The sequence below is a fragment of the Dromaius novaehollandiae genome, chromosome 3 (assembly GCF_036370855.1).
Source record: "Dromaius novaehollandiae isolate bDroNov1 chromosome 3, bDroNov1.hap1, whole genome shotgun sequence".
Classification (NCBI taxonomy): domain Eukaryota; kingdom Metazoa; phylum Chordata; class Aves; order Casuariiformes; family Dromaiidae; genus Dromaius; species Dromaius novaehollandiae.
The window spans coordinates 78,045,317-78,065,109 of NC_088100.1; the positions used below are offsets into that span (position 1 = coordinate 78,045,317).

At 36.4% G+C, this 19,793-nt stretch overlaps 1 protein-coding gene across 4 annotated transcripts in view; it reads right to left on the bottom strand.

Moving 5' to 3' along the window:
- Positions 1-19,793, bottom strand: part of PDE10A (phosphodiesterase 10A) — a 200,923-nt gene that overhangs the window by 103,666 nt on the left and 77,464 nt on the right. For all 4 annotated transcript variants that reach the window (XM_064509225.1, XM_026109843.2, XM_064509226.1 and 1 more), the window contains exon 2: positions 7,493-7,621. In XM_064509225.1, the coding sequence (XP_064365295.1) occupies positions 7,493-7,621 (129 nt within the window). The remainder of the gene's footprint in view (positions 1-7,492; positions 7,622-19,793) is intronic.

A 19,793-nucleotide genomic window follows, 5' to 3' on the forward strand; every position in this document is an offset into this window, starting at 1 on the left:
ACAGGTTTTTTTATTTGTTGTCATAATGCAGCTTTCTTCTGATATTAGCCTTAAAGGACCAGTACACAAGTTCTCCCTCTGTATAGAAGGCTGTCTCAGAGTCTGGATCTGATGAAGTCTTTTGCCACAGATCCTATTCCTTCAGCCCCTTCTCCAGTACAGAAAAAGGGTATATCTAAAGACTACAGAGGCATCAGGCTTACATGAACTAGATCAGGCACCAGAACTATTTTAGTCACTGAAACCTGCAGCTTGGCATAGACTATACAACAAGAAGCAGGTTTAACTAACCCACACAGAGCTCTATTCTCTCTATTCTCAATTAGCTCACTTAAAGCTTTGAAAGGTATCACTAATGTATACTATGGTCTCCTGGGTAGACCCAAAGGAACATGTGGGTGAGAGTTTTTATGCAGACATCTTTCCTCCAGAAGCCTACTAAATCTTCTACCAAATGGTAGCTACAGTAATTTTCAAAACTATCAAAATGAACTTATCCAGGCCTAACAATGCCTCCAGCCTTCTGCCAAACTTACAGCTATACAATGCATCAAATCTGATTGCAATCTTTGTCCACTTTTAGGATGAAGAGCAGAAAGGAGAAGCAAAAGGGTAAACAACTAAATGGCTGACCCAAGAAAAGGGAAAAAAAAAAAAAAAAAGCGTGAATCGGGGCTTAACCTGAATTCTGAACCCATGCAGAGTTGTTGTATTTGCTTCACAAAACACATGAACGAAACATTCATGATAAAATCATGCATTTAAATAACTAATGAAGAATCATATTTTATAATGCAGTCAGCCAAACTGCTTGTAGTAATTACATAAATGTTGCAATGAATACGCTCTGATTTATTGTGTAATGACATACATAAAAAAGTGCATGTTCACAAATGCCCTTTAACTGAAGCAACCAAACATATTGATTATTTGCAGCATATTAACAAAAGCATATCTATTTAATAGCACTTAACACAGAGTTACAGGAAAAAAACAGAAAAGCATAACAGGAAAAATCAGAGTTCATAAAAGAATATATGTAAAATTGTTTAAGAAGTTCCTGCATGTTTCTGTTTAAACAACTCATGTAAGAAAACATCAGGAAATGGTAATGCTAGGGTTTCTAAAGCAATATTCATTTGGCCATGTTAAATAATATTTTCTCTTCTTGCTTGAATGTACAGCAGATTACAGTATAGTTTACAACTGAACATGAGTGACACAATGAAATATGCCTATTACATAATGAATTCTGTAAATGGAAATATTAACAATAGGGTTGCAATATCTTGGACTTATCTTAAGACAATCAATTATACTGTTTTTCAAAGCCCCCCAAAATTACATGGCATCTTCTTTAGGACTATTCATCCTGAATAAACATTGCACTAATAATACACTAACATTAAATGAAACATTTAAATTTCCAGTCTTCTTAGTTTTTTACATGATAATTCTGAAATTTTGGGTTCCTGTAAATGCTAGAAGTCCTGTTAGAACAGTCGCACCAAACTTAACACACAGCAACTTATGATTGTGCATAATCAGGGCCATACATTGCACTGAATGTACTACTTTTTATATATCTTTTTTCCATTAAGAAAATCCAAGGTTGTGTTTAAGAACGACATAATAACAGCATCTGTATGGTACCAAAGCACCTCACGTTCCCACCATGTATAGCTTCACAGTGTTCTGGCAAGTACTGTTGGAAGAAAATAAAGTATAAAGCTGCTGTTGATGCGTGCAGAAGAAACAAACATATGCATCAGGAAGAAAGGCCTAGATTGGTAGGACAAAACTTTGTGTAGGTTGCTGTATGGAAACATGAGGAAAGAAGAGGGACAGCAAGGGATCAAGACAGAAACATGAGGGCAAGAAAAGTAAGAATGAGAAAGACATTTCAAAACAGACTACTTCCCAAAGACATTTTTCATTTTTCTCCCCCACAGGCTGATTCCTCCAGACAGAGAACTGGTCAGTTAGACAGAAGACAGCAAGATATGGCATGCCTTCATTTAGGCTCAAGGAGGAATTCTGTAACTCTTGCGAAGTATTAGAGAAAGACAAATCCAGGTCTGCAGATTCCTATGCAGTATCAGTAACCAAGCAAATCAAGCAAACCAAGCAATATCAGTAATTTTAGAAATCCAATTAAAGTATAAGGAAAACGATGTCTGCATCAGGGTTTAATGTCCTACCAAGAGAAGAAATTCTGGAGATCATTTTTTTCTTGGAATACAATTATTTAAAAGATTAGAAATGTAAAATTAAGTGACACTGTAAAAAGACAAGCAAACAAGTGTAATCCTTCCTCCCAGTACAGTGGCAATCTTTACTGCAGTCATTCAAATTGTGAGGCTTATCAATAATTTTTGAAACTTGTGACTAATTCATTTATTAATAAATATTATTGTTAATGAAATCTTGTGTTATATGTGCAGTGAATATTTACAATGTGTTCAGAATAAAGTGAACTGGGAACAGCGCCCCTACTCGCCTGATCCATTATCAAGCTTAGCCAGAATAACAGACTGTGCTGGGTCAAAAGGCTCCTTGAGTTTATTAGGCTCTTCCAACATTGTGAGCAAATATTCATGAATGGTCCACTTGTGCGACTTTTAGAAATCATTTCTTCATATTATTTCAAACATCTGCGACAAGGTATCATTGCTAGTCATTTCTGAAATGCTAATCTAGGGGGTAAAAAGCAGTGCAATAGTTTTCTCTTAAATTAGTGTTTCATCTTCCCTCTGCCCTACCTTTGTAAAAATTAAAAAGCATATGAATCATGTTCAGTTTTTCAAAACAACTAAATCTACATCTAAAAAAAAGAACATTAAAAAAGGGTGAATTTTCAATAAAATTAAGAACATCTGAATCCAAACTGCTACTCACTGAAATTATTTTGAAATCTTACCAACTATAGCATTAGCTGCCAAGGGAATATCAAATTTAATCATAAACTCAACAAACTCTGAATATCTTCTTTATCTAGACCAACATCCAAGAAACCAATCCCAAATGATGTGATTTGTCCAGAGATGCTCAAAACTCTCTGTGCTTGCTGCAAAAGAGAGAGATGGGAGGCTGCAGGTACTGAAACTGTGTCCCTTCAGCTGCACCATGCAGGTATCAGCATCACTTTTTCTTCTGTGTCTAGATGCAATTCCTATACTAGAGCCAGTCCACTCTAACTTCCCTGTCACAGCAAAGCATGACTACCCTTGTAGTCAGCCCTTTCAGCCATAAAATTTTGCTAAATTCCTTTTTCTGTTCCAATAGAGCAAGACAACTATATCTAGGAAGTCGGGATAGCTCTTAGCTTGGGGCTTATGGAGTCTATCCCCACCAGCACCTTATAACTCTAGGAAAAATCTTCCCGAGTGCACTTTCCCCGCTGTGCTAAGCACAAGTCACATATGTTCGTACTGAGTTTGGCCCCACAGAACCCCAGAGGAGGAAGCGTACATGAGAACGTGAGGAACGCAGTGGAAGCAGATTATGCCTACACCATAGCCCTTGCAGGGGTTGGAGGGGAGGGGAAGGGAAATCCCCACCACCTCAAAAACTTTAAAGCCACCACCTCTGAGGGAAGTGATGCCTCAGCTCCCGCAGAGCAAGAGGTGATATATGCAGTTCTCCATGTAGAAATTCTCTACGTCAGAACAGTTTGTCCTTTCATTCTATAAATATGTCACAATAAAAAGAGGAAGAGGAAAGATAAGTGTAAAATTCAGTATTATTAAGGTAAAAGGTATGCATCTGGCTTGCCATCAATGTGTGTAGCCTCTCTCTATTGCTGTGGGAGTGAAGCTTCGAATAGCGTAATTAAGATTGAAGTTAGTAAACATCTTTGTGAGAAATTTGTAGGGAGATGAGGATAGACCTAGCAGAGCCTACAACTTCCATTATCTTATGGCTGTTGCTACAGTCACCAGTTACTTTTGCTTGAATGATATGGAAGAGGACAAATGGAAGTCTTGTCAGTTCTATGAGTACTCTAGCTAAGCATCTAGAAAAGAAAGGATCTTTGTCTGGCAGATAAACTCTCAAGTCCAACTAAAAAAACTCCTTCCACCAAGACGTACTGTTAATGAATCTTCAAAGCATAGCTTAAAATGGCAAGATCATGTACCTTGTTGGTTTAAGTTATACCAGTATCCCAAATAAAATGAGATATACAAAGGCACCTTTTAGTGCTATTATTGTGTTTATATGAAGATGTTTCTGATCTATAAAAGTCATAAAACATCCCGTAAGTCTATAATGCATTAAGTATGGTCTAGAGCTCAGAGTAGGAATAGCAGGCTTTATCTATAAACAAGTGTCTTTCATAGTTAACGTGTGAACAACACTGAAGAAGAGTTACAATGAATCCTGGAATTTTTACTCAGTTCAGGAACCCTCTTACTTGGTTACATTCTGCTTACAAAAAAACAAGCAAAAATACTTTGCATGAGTAGAAGCCCAATTTGCACTCCACCAATCTTATGAAGGGTCTTGCCTAAGTAAACCGTGATCTCAACAAGCAAAATTTAAAACTCAGCTGTTAGTTTATAATAAACAGAGCTGCTCGGAAATGCTGTGAGCAACAATAAAAGGCCTGGCTGTGTTTTTATTTATGTATGCATTTTATTAGTATTCAGTGAATAGCCAATATCAGCAGTGTTCTCTCCCAGTGCTAACTTCTTACTCAGCTTTTTCCACCATATGGGGGGGGGGGGGGGGAATCCTATAATCCCAGACAGATTCACCATCATCCTGTCATGGGCCACTTTCAAGCCAGCATTTGCTGTGCAAGATATGAAGTTTATCTGATACAGTTACATGCATCTCCATGGTATTTTGGGATATAAACTACTGTTATATCTTGAACATTGCCATATTTACTGACCTCTCCTCTTCTCAGTACTTTGGATTTTAGAGAGAAAAAAAAAAGATCAATCTCAAGTAAGTTGAATTCAGTGAATTTCAGTCACAGAAAAATTTTGGTTCATTTAAGTTCAAATCAGACACTGCAGTTTATGTTCATGCTAATGAAATTCAGACAAACTACTCCGGCTGCAGGCCCACTGACTTCTGGCTGAAGAGTACACACAGCTGGATGCCTGTAAATTGGGCAGGACAGAATTTCTGCATATAGGTTAATGACTATTCTGCGTCATCAATGTATAAGAGTACAGACACTGAGCCAAAGACCTCAAAACAGCATTTTGCCTGACTGGCAACCTTCTAATAAAAACAAAGTTTATTTTTTGGTCTGTATCACGCTGCATGATGTGAAGATTAACAAAACAGACTACACTAAAGCAAGAGGGATAGAGGGAAAATTATATCTCTATTGATCTACAGTGACTTAAGCTTATAGCTACACAGTCACTTTAATCCATCACAGATCCATGCTGACACCAAAACAATCACTTCCTTCTCTTGCTTGTTCTCGCTGACAGCATTAGGCTGGCAGAAGGATTTGGGCAGATACAAAAAGGAACTGAGTAAATGACATGGCAAATTCCTTTTCTACGAACGTTGCATTGTGTCAAGGTAAAATGTTTTGTTATGGGTGATATTTTTGTGGCTATAGCCTGTATTTTTCTAAAACAAAACCAAAGATGAGGTTAATCAGTTTCACTCCGCAAGGGAAATGTATTCAAATTATTATTATTATTTTTTTAAACTAGGCAAGTGTAGTTTTAAATCCAGTTCTGCTCACTCTTATCTTAAAAATCTGACACTAAGAAACTCACACCTGCAAACGTGCCTTTAGTCTAATAAATATAGCCACGCTGAAGATTACTGCTAGCACAGGGAAAGTAGATGTAAGGCAGGAAGACCACCTTCACAGTAACAAACATGTAAAGCTGAATTTACATAATGACTTAACTATTACTTGACACTCTTAATTCAACAGCTTTTTGCAAGATAGTCATAAAAGAGAGGTTTGAAACTTTGAAAAAATAATGGACAAAACACATTTTTGTGGCTATTTATGGAAGAATTTTGTTAAGACACCTTTCGACAGTTACTTTGCATTAGTGAAGCAGTTGGCTGAAAAACCTTTGTGAGCACCTTCACAAATATGTGTTTTAGGTTATTTCCCCCTCCCTGAATAAGCATAAGGTAAAAAGGCAGACCAAACTTTGAACAACTGGAAGTAAATTCCACTTAACATAAGATTTTGAACCTGAAATACTATTCAAATCATTTGTTCAGTTTTTGGATAAAGTGTACTTCAAACAAGTGACGATTTCCTATAGTAGTTCTAAGCAGCTTACAGAAAATCATCATTTTCACTGGAATATAGATCTGCAAAATGAGTAATATTTTTCTGGTAACAAAGTATTTTCACTTGTATCTGTAAAAAGCTTTACCATGATTCATTCACTTGATTCGTAAAAGCATTCTTCTGATTGCATATGTGGATTATAAACACAGTCATTTTGCAGTACTCCTACTAAGTCTGGACTATAAACCATAAACAAACAAGTAAACAGGCAGTCTACTGCTGCATATTTATACTCTTCCATTAGGTAACCTCTTTAACACTAAAGAAAATGTACTACGATCTTAATACCAGGTGCGTAGCCATCACCACTGAAAATCTAGTTGGTTATATCCTCTTCTGCCCCTTGTCCACTGTTTTCTTTCCCTTTCAATCTGCAGAAAATATTCAGCTATCTTCTGAGAAATAGCAATAGTCCCTTTATTTAAAATCAGAATTATCACCAGAACTTAAAACCCAAACTTCTTAGAAGTCAGTTATAGAGCAATGCACACACAGAGTAAAATCAGTGTTTCTTTCCCAACCTTCCTGGTAACTTTCTCTTGTATTTTACCTAAAATATTGCAAACAATTTTTAGGATTGCATGAAAACTTATGTTTGCATACAATCACACATAGTTTAAGATTATTGTTAATCCATAGACCTCCTCATAAGGAACTGTTTTCATGGTCCAGCAAGTGAGGGTTTATACAGTAACGCAACAGAAACACTTTCAGAATCCAATATGCTGCTTATAACCTGTGTGATGATGTTCAGCTCTAGAACTAATTTAACAGATGTTGTAAACAGGAACTTATGAGATGGAGCGTCCAATATCTTACAGAGTGCGTTTACATCCTGCATTTACTATGTAGTTTTCATTCTGAACTTGCCAATTTTAGAGGCAAGAAGCCCAAATTACCTTCTCAAAACACACGCTAATGAGACAGATATTACAGTTTGGTTGGACACTCATTTTGAGTTAAAAATACTAGATTGAACCTCCCAAAACAGATACTGGTACATTCAAACTCCAAATGTCTAAAGGCTGAAGAAAATATAAAAACTGCGTATCTCTTCTGCCTTTCAAAAAATGGCGGAATCCAGACATACAAACTATAATGGGCAAGTTTTACCAAAAACAAAAAAATTTTTCTTTTAAAACCTAAAATTAGGAACTGAGCTGTTCAAAGTTGAATATTTAATTACAAACAGTAAGAACTTACCTTCCTGTCTGTTATTTTTCCTTTTTAGCCATTTTTCCACAGTTTCTGCACTTACGCTTTCTGACACAAATTCATCCAGTACCTGGGGGTGGAGAGAAAGATAGGCCTTCACTTTCTCATCGGTTAAACCTGCAAAAGAGAAAATTAATTAATTATACTATTCATATAACAATCTCCGTAAGAAATAATACAGAGTCCCCAGTGTTTATCAGTGTCCTGTTGTTTAACATGTTTATTGAATATATGCCTGTTTAAACTCCCCAGATGGAGCAGTACCTCATCAAAAAAATGAGATGTCATATAAGAAGTAGTAGAGACAAAACATATCCGTGCAAGACACTATGTACAGAAAGTCTCCTGTGGGAGTACACAACTTTTTCCTGAGAGAAACGGACAGGAAGAATTTATGATTTAGAACATGAATCATGTGACTGGGGCAAGTGACTGGGGCAAGTGAATAAAACAGAAAATGGGTAAGTAGCTTTGACAGGAAACAGAGAGCAATTCAAAAAAAAAAAAAAAACCAAAAAAAAGCAACGTGCCTAAAGTAAGAAAGGTCTCCACATGCACTTTTTGTTGAGTAAGTGGCTTGAGATTGCAACAAATGGGAAATAAAAAGCAACTTGGAATTTTTTTCAGTGAAATCAGAACAGTTTAAACAAGCTAAACAGGGAAACAACTAGCTGTGGGGGCTCAGGCTGCATATAGCAGTAACAGAGAATGAGTAATGCAAGTGTTTGCAGTGTTAGAGGTTTCTGATGAAGAAATAGCCAGTTTTGGCCATTCTGAACTTATTTATTTGCAAGATATGGAAGAGGATGTATCAGACACAGCTGATAGAGCAAGACTGAGTGGGGGGAGATGGAAGAAAGCAAGCAGCAAATTCAGTATTCTCACTGCAAGCAGCAGCAAAAGCAATAAAAACTATTACATAACATCAAAATCAGGTGCAAATTTTAAAAGTACTGGACTTATGTCACTGTAGAAACAGAAACAGTGTATTCACATACAAGCTTCCATTATCTAGTAATTCAGTTATCAAAATAAAATTAAAGGCCTTTACAATATTTGCAATAAGAAGAAAACTCTAGTACAAGCTTTAAGTAGTGAAGCAAAATTGAAGCTCTCAAACCCCTGGTATAAACATAAATAAATTACCAGTTTCATAGAATTACAAATTTATTATACCGTTCAAAAGCTCACTGAACCAAAACCACTAGCCTCAGGAATATTCAAGTACCTATACACACATTTTTCAGGAGAGAATGGGAAACATGTGCAACTGTCCTGAGGGATTGAGAGCCACATTTTCAGAAAGGGAACATACACTGAACAGAAAAGTGTTAACTAATTCTGAGGGCAACAGGAGCAACAATTGCTGTAGTGACCCTAAATACTCCTCCTCCTCCAGAGTTGTGTGCATATAAACATAACTGTTTCAGTGCAGCTGTAAACTCACCACAGAAAGCAGATCAGGATTCAGCACTATAGAAACTTCCCCCAAACAGCACTGAGCTCTTTTAGAGAACATTCATGCTATAAAATAACATCAATTTTCCTATTTTATGCTTAGCACAGTATCAGAATATGCTGAAAACAACTATAGTGTATTTAAATGCTAGTAAGAAACTGCACCCTTTAAGCTGTCTTACAAGTTTCTGTATGAAAACACTGAGGTAGCAATACCAAAACACAAACCCAAGACTACTGCCTGCACAGCACTTGACCCCCATGCACTGCCCCATCTCATTCGCATGCCCACCATCGCCAGCTGCCCTCACCAGTCCAAACCAGCTTTAAATACAGTCCTCTTACTGGAAGTAGGTTGCAGCTCCTGGTGGATATCATAGTCTCCAGTATCAACTTTCCCCCATTTAGGCAAAAATTTACAGATCTGGATCATCTGAATTACAGAACGAACTGAGCATCCTGACTTTCGTTAGTGAAGAAGAAAGGGGTTTTTTTCCAAATCAGCAAGAGCAGGGGAGGATGACCCACTGGGTAAAAAACAAAACAAAAAAACCCCAACTTCGAGTGTCTAACCTTAGACAATGGTTTGTAAATGCAGATCATAATCCATCTATAAAGAAGTACTTGTTCCACATGAATGAAAAACATATTTCCTGCCAACACAGATATTATCCCATATAGTGAAAAATTAGACTATAGTCTTGTAATTTGCTAGACTAAGAAAAATATAATATTTTGACATACTACATTTTTCTAACTGAATAGTAATAAAATTTGAAAAGAAAATATGTGCTTGGAGAATCACTCATAGTGACCGTAAGGTTTTGTAGATTTATCTGAGTTAAGCATCAGGAAGTTATCAAAATGTATTTGTTTTTTAAGTTTTGGATGAAAAATGATTGATACAGGTTGGTCACCAAGATTCCCTTTAGACTGCAAAGAAAAAAAAAACCCAACATTTTTTGCTTCTATGTAAAAACTAGAAACTGTCCAGAAGGTTTGAGTTGTGTTTTAAGTGAACATAACTTTCTTACATGTGCAGTCTATTCCTTGACTTCAATGGAAGTATTTATTTGATTCAAAATTTTATGGGACATGCTCTTTGTAATACAGATGACAAAATTCAGTACATTGTCAATTTTATAACTAAGACTTCAGTCTACATGTCAGCCATTTAATTTATGTCCCAGACATGCTGCAATTTCAGCAACCTGAAGGTGAAAGCTCTGCTTTAACCTTATATGGAAAAGTGATTCATTGAACTGATAAAAGAAATCCTACAATAATCTTTAAAGCACCCTCCTTTATTTCGCTAGAGGCATCTGTGCAGATGTGCTTTTTCAATCTCAGGTTTTTAGATGGGAGCGAGCAGAACAGGATTTAAAACTACACTTGCAGAGTTAAAAAAAATAATGTAACATTCTATATAGAATGAAACAGATTTATCTGTCCTCCTCATCTTTGGTCTACTGCATAGAAAAATGTATACTACAGCCACACAAACACACACACAGAAAATACACAAAATATAACATTACTAAAATGTAACATCAATAGAACAGAAAATAATTCTTTAATGTAAGCTCAAACATTTTGTATTTTATGTATGTTAAGGCAAAAGTGTTGTAAAGAAGCTAGACTATAAAGTGTTTTACAACTGTGCATAAACAATTATTTTATGGTATCAATAGAGCCCTCCACATTATGAAATTTTTTTTACATAGGACTTGCAATGAGAGTGCATGTTAAATGATGGATAAAGTTGGTCTCTATTTCCAAGTTCTGAAAACTTGTAGTACATACATTTTGTATTTTAAATATTAGCATCTTCTTTTTTTCTATTTTTATAATCTTTTAATTCTGAAATATGCAAGAAAATGCACTTCAGGCTTAAAAGGCAAAGATTAATAACATTTGAATAAAAAGGAAAATACTACTTATACTACCCCCTCCCAAAAAACCACATACACACACAATAATGATGGCTATCAAATTTTCTATTAATATGGTAACGTAATGGTTAGTATGGTAAAGTATCTGGGACAACAAACTTTTCTACATATATTTACATTAGAAGTAGCACTCCACTGCTCCTTTCTGCTCATCTGTACCCAAGACGCATAACAGATATTAAATTAACAATTTATTAGCCAGAAATGTCATTTCCCGCTCGCTGGGAAGAACTCATGCACAAAACATCAACTCCCTCTATGCAACGGGAAGCCTCCAGCTGACTTCAGTGGTGCCAGGCCTTCTCTTGTTTTCTTAACCAGTTCTGGGAAGGAGCACAAATCTACACATCAACTTTACCTAACACGAAAAGGGGTAGCAACTAATACATTCAAAAGTTTGTTGATTTATACATCTTCTCACAAGTAGTTCAAACAGAAGCTCCCCTCATTTCTTTTAACGTAAATGCAGAAAGCATTTCCTCTCCTATCTGGTGAGGCAGCAAAGATTCATAACCTTGTTTCCTTCGAGGCCCTAGTGCATTGCTCAGTATTTTTGCCAGAATGATTCTCCTTTCCTGGAAACGAACCTGTCCTCTTACAGAACCGTGGTAGTATCAAGAGGGACTAGCACTCAGGTGAGCTGAACTCTGGCCAACAGCTTCGCATGCACCAGGCCAGAAAACACGCACAGATTGGCATGACTTTCATTCTTCAGGGAATTAAAGAAGGAATCTTGCATTCTGGTCGCCTGACCATTCATTCCGTTTGTGCATTGGAGTTTACTTTCCTGATTCATACGTATCCTGTTTAATTAAAAAAAATAATAAAAAAAAAAGCATATGCATGCACACACAGACACACACACACAACAACCTTTCTCCCTCATATTCTTATTTTTTAGTGATAAGCCCAGGTTTCAGTGCTGATATCTTTTTGGCACAACTTGCACTGCTACACACGTTACCCTATTTGTTCTGGATTTGGGATTAAATAATGAAAACTGTAATAAAAATATAATACAAAATGATGCATGCGTATCAGATAAGCACTTCCTTTTTTCATTTCCCTCAGAACAAACTGTAGGCAAAGCAACTGCTCCGACTACCCTGCGCTTCTGCTAAGTCAGCAGCTCCCAGCTTCCTGCCCAGCACACTTGTTTCGGTTCCCTTTGTAGAGCTCAACTCGAAATATTCTCTTTGGCCATGCCATCTAGTTTATAAAGCTAATTCACATGCACAGAAAACATTAATCAAGGCTTGCTTCACTTTGTTTTTTCCACTTCTTGGCTGCCTCTATCTTAACAGTAACGGGAAATACAGCTTGTCTGCAAATGATAGGTTTTATGCAAATGCTTCTCATTATTGTGCTTTTCATTTAGCATAACTTGTTTATATTAGGACAGGATGATATATAATTGGCAAAACTCCGTACAAAGCAGAAGGTACCCCTCCCAACGTCGCCCAAGAGGCGATGCCTCCATGAGCAAAAGACATTTTTATTGCTAAACCGGAATAATCTTTCTCACAGGAGATTCATTCTGTGATTTTAAGAGTGGTAAGGGAGAATCAAATGACAGAAAAGAAACAGTTTTACTTACTTCTGATGTTTTTATAAACTGATTTATCTTGGTCAGAGGTTTAGGTGCATTCTACCAAATAAACTGTAGTCACACAGGTATTTTTCCACTTTGCATATGCCTGAGGCTTGAGTTGTTCATCTAATTTGGCACATTTCATGCCAATCTATCATATCATTGAGGGTTTTTTTTTTTTTTTAATAACTTCCTTGGCCTTAGATGGGGCAGGTATAGGAGATTTATTTTTTTTTTAATTCATAAGCTTTATCATCCCCTTATAAATTATAATTCATAAAAGGAAATGTTTTTGACTGAATTTCACATCAGAAACACGTATACTTGAAAGCAAAATTGTGTGTGGATTTCTTTCCCCCCCCTCTGTATTTTTGTAAACTGATTATAGAAAATGTTACTATTGCTACTGAATATTGCAGTCTAGTAATTCAAGACAAAACAGAGCCAAACATTTGTGATTAATTAGTCTTTGAAACAGACTCTCTCTTCAGTGGCCCTGTGACTATTACTTAAAAAACATGGTTTCAGTTTCTTAAGCAGAAAGGAATAAAGAACCCTTTACCTGAGGGTAACTGGTAAGTTTAGTAGAGCTATTTAAAGAGGAATAGCTTTTCACATAGATTCTGAACTGCCACATGAAAACATTATTCCTTTATTCTGTCAGGCTACCAGAACTAAAGCATTTGGATTTCAATAGTGTAACTGGGATTTGGCTCTTTTGCTAGTATTTATACCAAAAGCCAAATGAAAACAACACCACTACCCCCCCCAACAGTCACCACTAACAACTTCTAATACATCTGTATTTCCGTATTCGGTATCTCATACAAAGCCATGAGGAGTACTGTGAACTGCTGGGTTTAGTGAAAAGCCAGTCTTCTAAAGCCTGGATTCTTCTTTTCATCTCCCAGTTTATGTTTTATTTACACCAACATTTCATTGGTGATAATGGCAGGTGGAGCCTAAAATAGATTAACTAAGTTCACAGTGGAATGTCCCACTGTCCCAAATAAGCAAGCCAGCAGTTTCGTAAGTCACAAAGAAAATCTGTAATGCTTTACATACTGCCAATAACGACGAGAGAAAATTAGGGAACTTACGTTGCAGCCCAGCAGTGGATCATTTCACCACAAGATTAGCAGGTCTTCTGTTCAGTACAACTGTTTTCAAAATTGCTTTCTCTTTAAATCCATCAATCGAGAGAGAGAGAGAGAGAGAGAGAGAAACACTTATCTACATTATACTAATTCCGAAAACGAATTAACTATATCAGCCACAGGGCTTCATTGCCAGTAAGAATGTGTGCAAAGAAGGATCCTTTCCCAATATAAAAAGTGTGGTCGACTCGCACCTCTACCAACTTAATTACACCAGTGAACATTTCTGATGTAAACCTGGCCTTTCCAAAGTAAACTTGACACAGTGACAGTGAGCAAATGCTCTAGTCGTAACGTTCCAAGCAAGAGTTTGCCCACTGCTTTGGACATGAAAACAACGTTACTGTGAGCGTCAGCCACAAAACTAACTTTAGCTTTTTCCTTTTACAGAATATAAAACATGGATCTTTATAATCTATCTGAAGAAATCAAGTACCAAATATTCTCTGTGAAAACTTGATTTCAGTATTTCATAAGGAATCCAGAACCTCAGAACAGAGAGCAGAATCCTACCCTATTGCAGAGCTAAAAGTACAGCTATTAGCACAGATACTTTTGAAGAAGCCTGAAGTGAATGAAGACAGTTTCCAAATGAAATTTTGAATAACCAAGTTTGAATAACCAATAAAGAATAAAGCATGATGGCTTATGGAATAGGAAGATTAATGTAATAAATGTATTCATATTCTTTCTGTTGATAAACACAATGCTCATAATTTCTATGTTAAGGTTGAGGAGAGACAGGCACTGTAAACACTGTCAGTCTTATACATCGCGGTCCTCTCAAGATGCCAGTGAAATATTCTTTGGAAAATAACTGGATAGTGACATTTCTTCTTCTTTTTATTTTTTTTAAATCTGGTACAAAACACAATTACTTCTAGCTGAAATGAGAAACTTTTTTGCACAGGTGGGAAAAAGCACATCTGACTCAGTACCACAGAAACTCACTTTACAGGCTTAATTCTAATGGTACTCCAAGGCAACATTATAGGTTTGCCTACGGCAGTAAACTGAACATGTCTAGGGCTGCTCACTGAGCTGAAACCAAGTGGCCTAGGACATCCTACATTCATACTGTTAAACACTGTTGACTTCCAACAATGAAGATGAGGGAACACTGAAAAGGGGATGCATGCAAACTGCCTGCTGGAAATCATCCCTGGCCTGACCTCACTCCAGAACAAGCCCCAAGAACTGTCTGGGACATCACTGGTTGCCTTTCACCAGCCCACTACCAGGAACCATTATAACAATTTAACAGCACAGGAAAAAAAAACTCCAGTACGTGAGAGTACTCCTCGACATTGTTTGTTTCTTATCCCAGATGTAACCCAATTGTATTCAAAATATACTAAGAAAGATTTCCTTCAAACATAAAACATTAGTAATTACTTGCTGTCTTTGAGCCAGTCTCCAAAAGTCTTCCCTTTTTTGAAATTTTAGTAAAGACAAAATCACCTGAAAATTTCATTTCTGCTCTCAGCTTTTTTTCTGACACATAAAATATTTAGAAGTTTTCTTAGATACAAGATAGCCTGTGTAGTATCGAATTGATTAATGGCTCTAGTCTCTGACTCTTATACTGTGCCATGAACTCTTGAATGACACTCTCCTCTGAAAATAGCTTCACTGGGCAGAACTGACAGTGAATGAGCTGAAAGAATTGAAGCCTAGAGCTATGTTTAAAAATCTGCTCCATTTCACAGCATGAGTCAGTCACAGCATTAGCAGTTTTTGCAATTTTATCATGAGTGTTGTGATTTGGTGTTTTTCTAAAACCACAAGCTTAATCAAACCACGTGATTAGGCAAGAATTTTAGCTTTTCACCTAAAGTTTCTGGCCTTGATTGCAGAGAACAGCAATGCTTAAGAATCGAAACACAAATGCAAATAAAAAGATCCCAGGGGGGACAGGGGAACACCCATAAGGGCCAAAAAAAGTTGAGCCAGTCTGATATTTATTCAGGCTCAGTATTTTATCCTGGCACAGCTACATGTGGAAAGACTGCAGCCACTGCTTTCCTCAAACCCCTTCAACTTCGTTTGATGCATCTGACACACCTTTTGCTCAGTTAGGTAAGAGCCAATGCTTTGAAAACACATTCTGAGAGAATATATACTGGTCTATATAAGAAATCAAACAGATTTCATGTATGGAGAAAGATTTTATTAATACAGATGGTAGAAAATAACTTTAAATTTTGCAACTTAAAAAAAAAAGCACACAGGTTGGCTTGTTCTGTTTTGTTTTATAAACATTTTTTCCTGTAATTAGAGGGGCCACCAAGGCACAGCAAATACAGGCAAAGTCATTTTTCTGTACATTATGCCACAAACAAAATCTACAAGCCATAAAAAAATCATGATGATGTAAGACTTTTCAGATAAGGTAACACCTGAAGTAGAAAACAACCTTACCTCACATACAAGTACAAAATGTGTAACGTTAAAATAAATCTTTTCATTTTGTATGTCAAAACGATTAATTGAGATGTAAAATACCTCCTGAAAATCAATACTTGAAAAAGAAATATCATAATTGTACCAAAATAAAAAAAAAAAATCCTTAAAAAATCTGAAAGTAATCCAGAAAAGGGAACTTGAAAACAACATTGTCTCTGTATCCTCCTGGAGTTTAAAGCGGTCTTGTCCCATCTCCTTCTTGTACGAAAAGCACCTGTGAATATCTTTCTACAGAATCTTATAAATAATATTGGTAGTCATTCTTAAAAGCATTCAAGGCATGTGTGTACATTGCTTCCTTTGGATTAAGCACTAATCCCATTAGATCAATCCCTTCTTTGTTCAAAGCATCAGGATTCAAAACCACAGGCACAGTCAGTTTTGGAATATCCTTTTCAAGTCAGACTTTTTATCTTAATCCATTTAAGTATACAGGAATGTAATGCAACCAAGTGCCCAGGCTCTGTGAAACCTTACATTACTGGTTTGGCAAAAGGTATAATCACTAACTACAAGCAACCAGAATGGTCAAACCTCTTTTCCATTCTTTTTGAAAATCAATTCATTAATTTATCTGTGAACAGCTCCATTCAAATCTTTTGCCTCTCATTCTCCAAACCACACCTCCATTTGTACGAAAAAGAAAAATAGTAACACAACACAGAGTTCCTTTGTTCAATCAGGAAACTAGTATTAGCAGTAAAAAACAATAATGCAGTACACACAAACACACTACTCTGCAGATTTTAGTACGTAAAAAGGTTATAAACTTGCTTCACATATAGTACATTTTATCCTTAAACATTTGAAACATTCTATAAATACAAATATTTAATTATGCCAGCCACCAATGACTGTATAAAACTGCAAGCTCTGCACATGTTCGGATTGCAATTTCATCCACAATCAAACATAGCCACTTGTGCAGTGGCATACAACACCCAGCGCTACGCTACACAACATTTCAGTCAGGACACGAGCAGCACTGCTTAAGTTCTAGAGAAAGAAAATAAAGAGCAGCTCAGACAGAGCTACTTTTATACTGGAAGAATATTAATAACCACTTCATCTAGTGTACCATCAGTCAAGTCTTCCCGATGAAAAAGCCAGAGATGCAACTATGCATCTGAACATCCCAGGTGCTGTGCAACCTGTGAACGTAAGAAGCACCCTCAGTTCCTACTGACTTCCACAGCGGTTGCTCATGAGGCATTTACGGATGCTACCCACAATTTGGAAGCTCCAACCCTAGACACGTACAGCTGCTTATCTGGTTACAGGTCCAGAAGTTTAGCACTCTAGAACTGCAAAACACTGGCAGCTCTGTGCACTGATTCAATATTAAGTTAAAAAACAAAAAGCCACCTAAGAATGTTTATGAAATTAGTTTTCATTAGAGTTAAAAGGCCTATAATCTTTCCACAGGAATTATACATAGGCTTAATAGGGTGTATAAGTGTTCCTAATTTGAATGATCATTTTTCATAGGGTATTAATACACACTTGAAATCATATGAATGGCATAATACTGCAGAAAATGCATAGCATTACACTATAATACCATCTATTATTTGATGTATGGGGCTTTTTAAAACTGTGAGTATTACTTTCCTGGCTTGAGAGTAGCTTCTCTACAGTTCTAATTAGCACTTTAGAATAACTCAGGGAGATCTGTGACAAGCTTTATTCTCCTTCCAGGTGCATGATGGAACCAAATTTTGGAATGTAATTAGCACTCCACAAAAGCTAACAAAATGAATATAGACATGCTTCAAGAGTTACAAAACTTAAATCAATTTCAAATTTTGCTTGAGGAAAGGGCTATGTATCCTCTTAAAGTTACTAATAATTATCAAATTACCTTTAAAAAACAATGCATCACATTGGAGCAAGTAAAAATAATAATTAAGTAAATAATTAACATCTCGCTATGGTTTTTAACCGTTCACTTTGTTCTTCTCTTGTGCAACAGGCAAGGCCATGGTATCTTGTCTCCTGCCCAAAATATATCAGACTAGTAATACTCAATTTAACACTGATAATTGCTGAAATGCAGGCAATTCGTTCATTCGTAAAAAATGAAAAAAGTCAAGTCACTCAGGACGTGCACCTACCCAATCTCTAGAAACATTAGATATATCTGTAAATTGAACTACTTTAAAAGTGACAGTTGTACAAGGTTAGAATACCTTAAGTCTTCCCTTGAGTACAGTTCTTGGGACAAAGTTCTGAATTTATGACTTCTCCAATAATACCTTCCAGCCAATGTAATGTATTCCTCCCACCTGACACCCGATCCTGAAATAGTTTCATATTTGAGTAAACTCTTCTGGTTGAAGTGTAGTCTCATTGTCTTTATTAACAAAGTTTTGCTGTTGGTTTGTTTTTTAAATAAACTCCCATGAGTAAAGTTCTGTAAATCATTTACCATATGCTCACCAATATAAAATTATAACACTGATAACCAAAATGCTACTTAACTTAGTCCACAAACAAGACTTAGTATGACGAAAGCTCCTTTGAAGGATACTACATGCTTATGCCAAGTCTCACACTGTCATTTCACTGAGTAAGTGGGATATGGAGCATTTATTTACTTATAAAAGAAATAGCCTATTTCATCTTAACACTTACAGTAATAGACCTGTTAGGACAGTTTCCCAGGTCACAGGCCTCTTATGTCTCAATTACCAGCGTGCACATACTCGAATAATGCACTGTGTACTAATAAGCCTAGGTACCTGACTGTTCTCTATTTCGGTGGTACTGGGTCCACATGCAGAAGCACAGATCAGGATTTGTCTTTCTTTTTAATTCCCTCCAACCTTACTGTGTCAGAAGGCTTAAAGAAAAATACAGTCAACATCCTTTACAAAATGGGAAGGTACAAAACCCAGAGAAATCTGTCATTAAAATGCTCTATTAGAAAGAAACCTAACTTTCCTGCATCGGAAAGGTTTCACATGGTACAGGAGAATCTAGCTCTTGAAAACCAAGTCGTATTAGTCTAACTACATTATTTTTCTAATCATCATGACTAAAATGAAACAAATAGCATTTTGTTCTGAAAAAGGCTCGAGAAAAAGAATTAGAAGTGACAGATGCATATTCATTTCCCAGGTTTTGTAACTCTTCTGAAGAGACTTGCTCAGTATTTGAATAAAAGACCTCAAAGAGAAGACCTCCCTCCTCTGCAACGAACAGAGTAGAAGATAGTATTCTTACCTAATCTAAGAGTCAGCCATGATGTTCATGGGTTCCTCTGTTTTAAGATGAAGTACCATTAAGATCCTGACCTCCTGCAAAGTGCGTCATCTGTTAGCTGTACACGAAGCCTAATGATCTGAAGGCTGAACCGACGTGTATCTTTTAAAAAGACATCTGCTCTTAAATAAAAGATTCAAGTTGTAGAAGAGTTCATCGCTTTCCCAGTTAATTTCTTCAGGGTACTAATGGGTACTAAATGGGTGTACCCATTTAAAAATTTGCATTCTAATTCCACAATGAACTTTTCTAATTTCAGCTTCCAGCTACGAGGCTTTTTTGATACTTTTGCTATTAGCTCAAAAGAGTTTTCAGCATTAGATATGTTCTCTTTGAAAAGGTACCACTAGTCTGAATAAGTAATATCTAATCTCTTTATTAAGTGAAATAGGCTCACTTTT